Source organism: Nanorana parkeri, unplaced genomic scaffold (genome assembly GCF_000935625.1).
Source record: "Nanorana parkeri isolate BGI_ZX_2015 unplaced genomic scaffold, ASM93562v1 scaffold566, whole genome shotgun sequence".
NCBI classification, from domain to species: domain Eukaryota; kingdom Metazoa; phylum Chordata; class Amphibia; order Anura; family Dicroglossidae; genus Nanorana; species Nanorana parkeri.
The window spans coordinates 647177-658756 of NW_017306834.1; the positions used below are offsets into that span (position 1 = coordinate 647177).

The 11580-nt window shown below is 41.6% G+C and overlaps 1 protein-coding gene across 1 annotated transcript in view; it reads right to left on the reverse strand.

Moving 5' to 3' along the window:
* Window positions 1-1065: 1065 nt before the first annotated feature.
* Window positions 1066-11580, reverse strand: part of TMEM65 (transmembrane protein 65) — a 90266-nt gene continuing 79751 nt past the window's right edge. Inside the window, exons 4-7 of the mRNA XM_018562218.1 lie at window positions 8624-8678; window positions 6956-6998; window positions 4825-4930; window positions 1066-1355 (exon numbers count right to left, since the gene is read on the reverse strand). Coding sequence (XP_018417720.1) covers window positions 1257-1355; window positions 4825-4930; window positions 6956-6998; window positions 8624-8678 — 303 coding nt within the window. The 3' untranslated portion in view covers window positions 1066-1256. The remainder of the gene's footprint in view (window positions 1356-4824; window positions 4931-6955; window positions 6999-8623; window positions 8679-11580) is intronic.

Here is an 11580-nt window from a genome sequence, read left to right on the forward strand (position 1 = left end):
CAACATCATTTTGAGGCAAACTTGCATTTTCAGTGTATCAAATGTAGAAAACGAAGAAAGAAATTTCAGTGCTAAGAATTCACTAAGTTGGATACGAAACACCCTCCACCCAAAACTAAAATTGGGACATATTGTTAGAGTTCTCCTTTAAGTCATGCTGGAGCCAGAGTGAGTGCAAGAACATTTAAAACATGCAAAGGGAAAAATTACGAGTTTTATTAAAAGGAAGCCATTGATATTCTCTAGTTTTATGGAAGCAATAAGAAAAATTAAAGGCTGAGGCCCAAACTACGCAAGAGATTTTAATTGCATTCTTAATTGCATTCCGCAGCATGATATCAACCACGTGACCTGCAGCACCCTGTATTTAATCGGATGCAAAGATGGAAACTAAGCAAAATGTCAATCTCGTGTTTCTTGGAGCTTAAACATCTCCTGGGTAGTTTTACTGAACTGAATTTACATCTAAAAAGGCAGCTTCTGATGGGATACATTGGCCACTAGTTTTTTTTTGCCAATCAGGGGCTTCAATGGTAGTGTTGTCCTTCTGATATCTATCAACCTCCTGACTGTCTCACTACCCCAATCTACACTGTCCTTACTAAAAAGAAAAAATCCAAGGGGACAGGTTATTACATCCCTTGTAGTGGCTGCAGAGGGTGGGAGGAGCAGGGAACTAGATCCTAGAGCCCCCAAGAGATAAAAGCTAGCGGGTGGTCCAACCCACAAGCAGCCATCCAAAACTGGGAACCAATTTATTACTATAATTTTATTTCAGTTTTAATACATCATTTTGCTTTGTATAAGTAGTAAATGTTGAGTGCAGGCGTGGGGAATCTAAAACCCTCCAATTAATAAGGAACTACAAGAATTAGCATGCCATAACATACTGGGACTTGTAGCCCCTCGGCAGCTGAAAGGTTGAAAGTCCCAGCCCCCTCGCCCACATTAGTGTCTGATGTCACAGCACAGAGAGCGGACCTTAGCCACTTTCTAGCGGTGGGTCCACAAACAAGAGGACCTGCTGCAGGGTAAGTTCTGACTTCTTCCCAGTGCTGGGAAACAGATGACGTATGTCGAGTCTGTCAGTTGTGCGCTGTAGAAAACTAAGAAAAGAGTACATGAAGGAGTCGGGGATCATGCTGCATGGAGTTTTGTTCCCGGGGTAGAAATCGTAGTAATTTTTCCTCTCCGATGGCGGTAGATGTGGCAGCTGCAGACTCTGCTCAGGTACAGTATTAGAGCAATACAAAAGGTTATTTCTTCTTCTTGGCTTTCTCCTCATCCTCCGCGGATAAGAAGAACAAGGGGAACATTCCTAAAATGCAGCCGATGGCCACACCTATTGCTTTGCCCTGCAGGTAAACACAAAGAAGTAGTTTACATAATGGTTGCATTATGGTTCATCTTTTGGTCAGCAGCCCATATGCATTAAGATTATGGTTAAAAGTCATGTTAAACGCATTTTTAGTTCAGCAGTTTTTAACTGAGCAGTGGTCTCACTGCAGAAGTCCAGCACATTTATTCCCCCCTCCCCCTTCCGCAGAGTCACAGATAGAGCTCTCCGATCAGCAAAGCTCACGTTCCCTGCTGATTGGAGGAGTCTAGCTGTGACCCAGTTGGGTGAGTGTCAGGCTGCGGCAGAGAGACTGTTGCTCATTTGCATAGTAGTGGTTCTCTGTGCAGCATATGCTGGGGCTGAGGCTTTCTATTGCTGTTGGAGATCAATTAAAAACAATTACACAGGACAACTTCCATATATAAGTTTTCGCTGTACCTTCTGCTTTTCCGGCAAAGTACGACTGGAGATTTAAATGGGCCTACCATTAAAATGTATGTAAATCCAAAAACAGGATATTTGACTTGCCATACAATCCTTTTATATTAGAGTTCATCAAGGGGCACACGGTTAGAAGGCAACTGGGTTATCTTGACTTGAGAATTAGACAATGGCAAAAACCTCCCAAAAAACTTGCACACCAGCAGAACTACTTCCACTCCCATCATGCCTCAGTTTTGTGCAAAATCAGTAGTAGGAATGATAATAAGAAAGAGGGTTAGGACCTGTGTAGGACTGCAGCCAACGATTATTTTAATAATCGATTAGTTGCTCAATTATTTTTTCAACAAAACGATTGGTTGTGCCGGTATTAAAAAAAACTCTCCTTCCCCAACCAACTAATCGATGATGAGAATAGTTGCCAACTATTCTCATCATAGATAATTATCGATTTAGTCGATTAGTTGTTGCAGCCCTAGACCTGTGCTCCTTACTCCATGAGAAGGATTTTATGGTAAGTCAAAAATCCTGTTTCCTTTATCGTTGATTGACAGAAAGGGTCAAAAGGATTTCTAGAGACATCCCAAAGCATTCCACCTGAGGGGTGGGCAACACAGCAAACAAAACGCTAATAGGCTCACAAACAAAAGGATACAACTGGGGGCTAGTTGCGTCAAAGAGGCGCCTAAAGGACCTTATGTCTGAAATAGACATCAGATGAGTCCAGAACATGCACCTGGCAAATGGTCATGACAGCAATGACCAGGGGGGTAGCCAAAAAACTGAATAAAGTTTGTTTGAAAAAAAAAAAATAGAAAATGTTTTATTCCATTCCTGAACATAATGTAATATGTATTAATCCATCATGCACTCCCTTTTTTATTTAAACGGTAAACACACAGAATGTATACATACAGCATGTGTGTTTTATTTGTTCAGAACTCTGGGACACAAATACTTGTATCCAATGCTCAGTGCTGATAAGTAGACCACTACCACCACCAATACCCATGGGCCTCCAGTTCCAGCAGTGAATATGTTATACTTGCTCTTACATCCCATCAGTGTCCTCACATCCCAGGACAGAACACTAATGTGCTGGCATTGCAGCTTCCTCCATGAGTCCCAGCGCTGTAAATAATGCATACTTCTGAGGAGAAACAGATCGACAACAAGTCTTGCTGCACAATCTTGACATCTATTATACGCCTGCTGGCAACACGGATCATAAACAATACAAGCTATCATTGTGTGCAACAGATTAGTCTAATGGCATGTTCCGTATGGATTACATGCTTGGTGTATAATATACAGTTTGTCACTGTTTAGTATGTAGGCCTGCCTGTAGATAAAGGGATAACTATGTTTTCCTCAGATATTGATTTGCGTCACAGTCCCTCAGGATCTATTAATCAGCTGGCATTTACATTTGGTTTTTAAATGGCATTTACAGCTCTGATTTTAGCTGCAGTTGACTCTGAAAAAAGGCAAAATCAATTTTTGGAGTCTTGTCTACGCGCTGAAATGTTTTAGGATAAGGGAACTTAGAACGGGTAATAATTAGGTTTTTGTTTGCTTTGCAAGCAATGTGTATAGATTATCATTAGTGCTTAGAATCCATAAACTGTAAATGACTAAAACTTCTTACAGGTGGGACCCCAATCATCGGTAACATTATGTAGTAGTCATAATTTAAAAGTGACTCTCCTCTTAAAAAATTGAACCAAAAGCACAGGACAAATACGATTTTAAATGCTTACTTGGAGTACTTCTCCTTTCCATACATTTTTTTTAACTTTTAAAGCCAATTCCCTAGCACAGCGGTTCTGAACCTATGGCACGCATGCCACAGCAGGAACGCGGGGCCCTCTCTACTGGCACACGAGCCCAGGTCCGGATTTACATAGCTCCTGCTCCAGGCCTGCGCCTGAAAATAGGCCCGACCATCCCGGTGTTCTATCAAAGCAGCCAACACTTCAAGATCAGCTCATTATGTCACATCCAGGGGCTTGCCAGTAGGAGATTTCAATGAGAAGGCGCTACTGCAGGTGCGCCAGCAGAGGCAGTGTCAGAATCGTCGTCAAGTTCTCCAATTCGCATCAGTGCCCCTGTGCAGTCACCCAAGAGCAGTATCACGTTCTCCAATTGGCATTACTGCGCCTGCGCCCAACATGAAATCTGTTAGCAGAAGACACTCTCCGATTGCAAAGCAAAGGCAGCCAACTACGGAGGATTGTGAAGCCGCGCAGGCGCACTGATGGGAACTTGAGAAATCAGCAAAGATTCTGAAACTGCCACGGCTAGCGTACACGCACTAGCACCATCTCGTCCAAATCTCCTACCGACAAGTCACCGGACGGGACGTAACGAGTAGGAGATCTCGCCGGTCTGGTTTTGCTAGGGCAGTGATGGCAAACTTTTTTTGAGCCCGAGTACCCCCAGTTTCCCAGCCTTCCTGTGACATCATAACCCTCTCTTCTTCTGTGCATGTCTAATTGGTGCTGGTCCAGCTCCTCTTCCCCTCCTTATATTACCTTTTATGTAGCAGACAGGGGAAGAGCAAAAGGGGGAAACTATAGAGTGCCACCGGAGACTGTCATTACATCCAAGATGGCTGCAACCAGCAGCAGTCTCAGGGCAATGCACACCTCCTTTCTGATGCAGTTCCCCAGCAGACTCACCACTACGAGGTCCATTGTGGCCCCTCTAGTGGGCCGAATGACAGCCAGCATCATTCGACCTACTTCTTTTGAGCCTGGGCTGTCATGAACACAGGGTGGTGTTACTGATGTGTCACCACATATGCCAGGGCTTGCAGCACAATACTGCATAGATGAACTGCATGAAGAGTACCCAGGACTGATCTCAAATATATACATACATACATACACATACATACATACACACACACACTTAAAAAACCGTGGCTGTGATTTCAGAATGAATAATAATGTGACAATACATTGTGCCCAGATGCTCCTCATTGTGGGCTTATAGGGACATCTAGCCACAAAATTGGAAGGACAGGATCACATTCCACCTACCAAGTGTGCACTAACACGCGTCTGCCACATATCTGCTTGCTTAGGTGACAAGTCAGGGCTTGGCAAACCCAACCGTGAGGATATTGCTTCCACATAACCGGCCAGCCTGGAAAAGAGAATTTATTTTTAGCACTTTTAGAAGTCAGCCAACCAGTAAGACAAATGGGCTGATTAATTAAAGAAGTTAAAAACCATTATTAAAAATCTGTGTGAATATTCACACCAAATATGTATGAATAAGCATGAATATCCAATCACATGAAGATGCTTTTCACATGGTTGGATAATTGAAGTGAATATTCACACACTTATTTTTAGTGAAGAGTTTCAACATCTTTATTAAATCAACCTTAGAGAGAACAGGTGGAAGGTAGATGACAAAGAACAAAAGCTATTGTGCAGTCGGTTAATAAGCAGCATCTTATTAACACCATGCAAGTATATGTCACAAGGTAGCTGCAACGTAGAATATGCAAACACAAAAATAAAGCTTCAGTGGCCCACAGGCGACCACTGTCATTCAACAAGATGTAGTGGAAGCGTAACTTCGCACTGTTTACATGATATACATTTTAATTTCCTTATGTTTTGATTGTAGTAGCAGAGCACTGTACCAGGTTAGGTTTTGACTCTCCCACCAATCATCAGAGTGGCAGTCCTGACTAGTGATGGGCTCGGGCGTGTTCGCTAGCGCCTCGTGCCAATCACAGGCACTGAGACATATTCCCGATCCGCAGCTGCAGAGATCGGGAAATGTCTCAGTGCCTGTGATTGGCCCTGCGCGCTGAAAACTTCCCGGCGGGCTCGGCACGAGGCGCTTGCGAACACGCCAGAGCCCATCACTAGTCCTGACATAAGCAAGCAAAGCACTGCTCACCTGCCAAGACGGCTGTCTCTACATAGAGACACAGTGCAGAATAAGGCATAATTAAATCAGTAATGGGGAACGATTGGGCACAACTTCCACTGTTCAGGTCCTCTTTAAATTCCAAACTTGCTTATGTTTGGATTGAACATTTTTTTTAAGGTAGTATACCTAAAATATCTGAAGGTCTAAACTGAAGGCCTGATCTTTTATTAAACGTTCACTTTGCAGGCAGACAGACCTAAATGCACCTCCTACCAGCATCTCTTATGTGGACAAGCCGCTTGCCATTTTCTCTCACTGCACAGCAGAAAAGCGGAGCATACACTTGGCAATATATTTAAAATCTCCTTATTTGAAATCAATGTTCTAATTTGAATTGGACTATAAGATTTTTATACTTAGAATAAAATCCTTTTCTTGGAGTCCATTGAGGGACACAGGAGTTCTTAGAATTGTTAGACTGTCGGGTTATACCACCCTGCCTACAGGAGAAAGGGACACTGGCAACAAAGAAAGCTGTTGGTCACCAAATGATAACCCACTTACAACCATCATGCTTTAGTTTTGCAGCTAGGTAGTACGAGAGCAAGAAAATAAACAGGGGAAGGAACTGTGTCCCTCAATGGACTCAAAGTAATGGATGTTTTTCAGAGTATAAACATCCTATTTTCTTTATTTATGGTCCCAACACTCAACAAGGAATTCCCAGGCAAATACTGGGCTGACCTTGCCACCAATAAGAGTGCAATAACTTCACAGAGAGAACACCAGTATAGAAAACGCAAAAAGCCTGCATTCGGCTGACCAGGGAAACGTCCATGATTTTAAATATCTGGGATGAGTTTACCAGTACTGACTGGCGTAATGAAGAAAGTTCCCGGATTTCATTTATCCAGCATGCATCTACCAGCAGCTTTTGATTGCAGAAAAATCTTCCAAACAGAGAACAGAAGAACTGAAGAAAACAACCACTCTCCTGAGGACACTAGCAAAAAAATGTGACATGATGGTTGTTGGTGGGTCTACCCTGTGCTGGCCAAAAGCTTTTTGATACCAGTGCCCAACATCTCCTGTAGGCATGGCAGTACAACCCAACAGTCCAAGACTTCCTGTGTCCCTCAACGGATGATAAAGAACAAGCTTCTTAGATTTTTCATGTAAACCAAAGTGCATACTATGTCTCGCTTATTTACAGATTATTGTCCTTAGCAGCAGCATTCAATAGCACAATTATTGTGTGACTTATGTATTAAAGAAACATACCCAAGGCCTGCAAGATCTGAAACCAGGTTTCCTAGAGCAGCAGCTGAAAAGGACAGAAGCAATACAAGATTACATACATCATGAAAAAGAGAAGATTAATACAATGAATTAGATGAACCAGAGTTATGCATTTCAGATGCAAAAAAAGAATACAATTCCAGTATTACACAATAGCATAAAAAACACATTATGAGCAGTATTTCACTCTTTATGCTCACGTGTTGTGTAGGCTGGCAGTAGGCAACCAGTTTAATTCCAAGAGCCTCAAATGCAGCCCCTAACTCTTCTTTAAGGTTTACTACACCCACGTTTGAAATGCAGAGAGAAAAATGTTCCCCAGTGGGGACACAGGCAGCAAGAACTTTTTTTTTGCTATCGAGGTCTGGTTCAAGTATAAAATTGGCCCGAGTCTAATTTGGTATGGCAGTTTGATGATATCTTCCCTTTGTGTTGACTTATCTTTGTTTTTCAGTTCTGACAAATCCTGAAATGTTGTGATATTTGCAAATATCATAAGTAGCTGGTTCTCATAAACCACACATTGTTTCAGGTTTAGTGGTCCTTTAAACCATTGTTTTTGGTAACCAATCCATTTTATGAGGTGACAACATCACAGCTAAGACACATCTATAGTCTTCTAATGTCTTCCTGCTTATAAGGATGAAAACTGAATTTTCACAAGTTTAGCCTGCTACGCACCAAGTTCTGCTTTGAGAGATTAGATTTATGTGACCGTCATCTCAGTAGAGAACACAGCCACCAGAGTGTGAGAACGTAGATCAGACAATGATTCATTTATAACTGCTATCCAGCATCTGCTGTACTACTGTCTCCAGTGCCTTGTCGCAGTAATCCTTGACAGATCGAAGGAATTGTTCCTCACCATTCTAGAAAAAGCGGTTTTCTTTCTCCGCAAAGCCCCAAGTCCAGTAAAAGTATTGATGAGCTCTGTTCTGATGTGTATACAACTATGTATCAAGCTTATCAAATGTAATGTAGTAAATTCCATACAGGGTCCAAGATTTAACATGTAGAGCATATACACCACCAAAGGATCTCTCCCACTCCAGCGCCTCCAGAGGGAGTGATTTTGTGGTGGTGTATATGCTGTACATGTTAAATCTTGGATCCTGTATGGAATTTACAATAAATTTGGATTTTATGGATACCGGTCTTGTGCAGCTGATTGCAGAAGTATCGTTTGAGGAGTGGGAGCACACTGTGGCCTGTACCCGGTACATGCATTGATTAGCAGCCGGAGGTGGAATTGGAGTGGTGACTTCTGGTGTCCTTGAAGCTTATCAAATGTAATTATGTCAATTCAACAATGCAACAAGGCAATGTCAATTCAACACCCTAAAGCAGGGGTCCTCAAACTTTCTAGTGTACTTCCTGCAGTTTAAGCTGTATATTTCTCTCTTTCATCACCGATCACACTCAAACATCCAGTTCTGCCTATTTTATCAGGTTTTCTGTGTGTTCCAGAATCTCCAAATCACTGACAAAGAGGAGTGGTAGGTTGTGCTCTCTGCATGTATCTGAAATGTAACTTTTTTTTTGTGTATCAATTTTTGCCAAAACTTAATTTGCCAAACAAATGTAACTTATTTTTGCGAAATATAGACATCCATCTGTAGAACAGAACAAACAATGCTATTGCTATCTTACCTGCCATTGTAGAAATTCCTAAAAGGGCCCCGATATGGAATTCTATTTGTGTTCCCTGCAAGGACAGAATACATGTCTACAATTAATAACAAGAAAACAATGCCATCATAAAAAGAAAATATAGTACAGGTCAACAAAACACATACACTGCCTGGCCAAAAACAAATCTTGCACTCTAATATTTCGCTGGACCGCCTTTAGCTTTGATTGCGGCACACATTCTCTGTGGCATCGTTTCGATAAGCTTATGCAATGTCGCAACATTTATTTCCATCCAGAGTTGCATTAAAATTTCACCAAGATCTTGTAGTGATGATGGGAGAGTCGGACCACTGCGTAAAGTCTTCTCCAGCACACCCCAAAGATTCTCAATGGGGTTAAGGTCTGGACTCTGTGGTGGCCAATCCATGTGTGACAATGATGTCTCATGCTCCCTGGACCTCTCTTTCACAATCTGAGCCCGATGAATCCTGGCATTGTCATCTTGGAATATGTTCGATGTGCCATCAGGGAAGAAAAAAAACCATTGATGGAAAAACCTGGTCATTCACTATATTCAGGGAGACAGCTAATCTCATTTGGGGGGGCAAAACATAAGAAACATATTAATCACTGTAGTAATTATCCAGTTGAAGTTTACCTATTGGCTTAGCTAAATCAAGGTGGCGACTTTTTTTTTTGGCCATGCAGTGATTTTTGCATTATTACTGTTTTCCTTAAAAGAGAACAATGGGGTAAGTGTTTTTCCCCATAGTTCTCTTTAGGGTCACGGGAGGACATATACTAACCTCCTCCTGTGACCCAAAGCTCAGTATATAGCGGCCTATTGCCCACAATATACTGAGAGCGCAGCAGCCGGGAAGGATCCCGACAATACTGTTGAGGTCCACCCAGCTGCGTGAGTGAAAGCGGCTCTGGCCTATCTAGAGGCGGAGCCAGCTGTGCCCGCCCCTACCCCATTTGTTCCTCCACTAAGCAGTAGGGGAGGAATCCCTGCAGGAAGAGGTGACTGACAGTCAATGCTCACTGCAGGGAGATGATTGTGAAGTCAGCAGATCGGTGGCAGGTTTCTGCTCTTTTCCCGATCAATAGATCCGACGTTTGACAGCTTCTTTGTCACAAGTCGGCTCTTACTATGAGGATGAGAGAAAATCACTCACCTCATAGTTCTCCTTTAAAGGGTCAGTCCATTAAAAGTTCATTTTTTAGGGATAGAGTTTGGTGGGCTGACCCAGCTGGATAGTTTATTTATTGCATACTTTTCAACAGCTAGGTAGATTTGGCTATTCCTACTTTATTGGCTATTCCCACCCGCATTTGTGTGCTCCAGCTACTCCTGTTACATTCTCCATAATATAAAATATGTTAAAAATCCAGCAAAGATGAAGAGTCTTAAATTGAGCACAGTACCTGTGCAGGCCTGGGACCTCAGAGCAGAGAGATCTCACCAATAGAGTCCCTTGCACATAAAAAGAAATATGAGGTGGTTTAACTCTTCAACATCAACAATGAAATATTGGTTTTCGGTGGACGGGCCCTTCAAAGTAACTTTTTAGATAATTTAATTACTGTAATATATCTACAGCTCTAAAGATCCTCCTTCTGGGAAGAAGGGAGGGGAGAGAGAAGGAAGGATGACACTATTTATAGAATTAAAGGGGATTTTTGGTTTTGTGATCACATTCAGACACGTACGATACACCCTTTCTTTTTATATAATTATGAATCAGTGATTGAATATATGAAGGAAATATAAAACTGATGATTAATGATTCACGTTATTGAATATTTTTGATTGAAAGGCACTTGACTAGTAGTTAATAATGATACTATAGGAAGAGGATTGTTTAAATATGAGTAGTGTTATAATTCCTATATATTTCAGATACAAGATTATAAAGGCTATTTTACTATATATTTTTATGAAGTAGTAGTTTTGGATGAATTGTATAATAATTTTAAAATGGATTAATTGTTAAGCACTTTATTGGGGTTAGATATGGTTTATATGTACAGTATATATAATGAAATTGGTATTTTTCCTTGTTTCTTCCACTCTTTTGGAGTGATTTGAAATATTACGCCCTTTTTCTTTTTTCTGTGAAATTTTTGGATCGTGTTGTGGAATAAAACAATTTTTAAAAAAGGATCCTCTTCCTTCTAGTGGTTTCCTGAATATCGTGGCCTTGGAATTGACCCAGCTTGGGATTCCAACATTTAACCACCTTCGTCTGCAATTCTGAGATGTTTTTCTAACAGTCTCTTCTGATCAGCATTATAATTGTTTAGCGCTCACTAGAGCTGCAGCTAACGATTATTTTAAAAATCGATTAGTTAGCCGATTATTAGGTTCGATTAATCGGTTAATCATCACGTTTGTCAAATGCCATGGATACCGTGTGGGTAACTGCCCACTATTAAATGCAAAATAAAAGGCTTATATAGGTGGCAACAGTTCACAAGATAGTGTTCATCTCCTGTGCACATTTTTCTTTTAATAGACACATGCCTCATAGCCGTGCCACCCACACCATCTAAGGGTGTATGTCTATGCCCCAAGCAAAACTCTCCAGAACCGACCTTATCTCAGGGGAGCTACGGCAGAGATAACCCAACATGAAATAGAGCAGCCAACAACCATCTGTTGTCCACGTGTACCTTTAACGTGCACCTTTTAAGTGTACCTGTCACCAACTCTTACTTGAATTCAGAGCACCTATTAAAGGCCCACTAAAGCACACATTGTATTCTGGGGAATGTATGTTGTCAAAGCTGAACCCGAATCTAGCCTTCAGTCTTGCAGATCTCCATGTGACCGGAAGTTCCGGTATCGGGGGCAAGTATTGGAGCATTTGGGCGAACACTCGGTATCGGTATACTAGATACTAGTATCGGCACATCCCTATTTATAAAGGGCTGCTATTCCTAAGCACTTTGAATGTAATATGTCGTCAGTT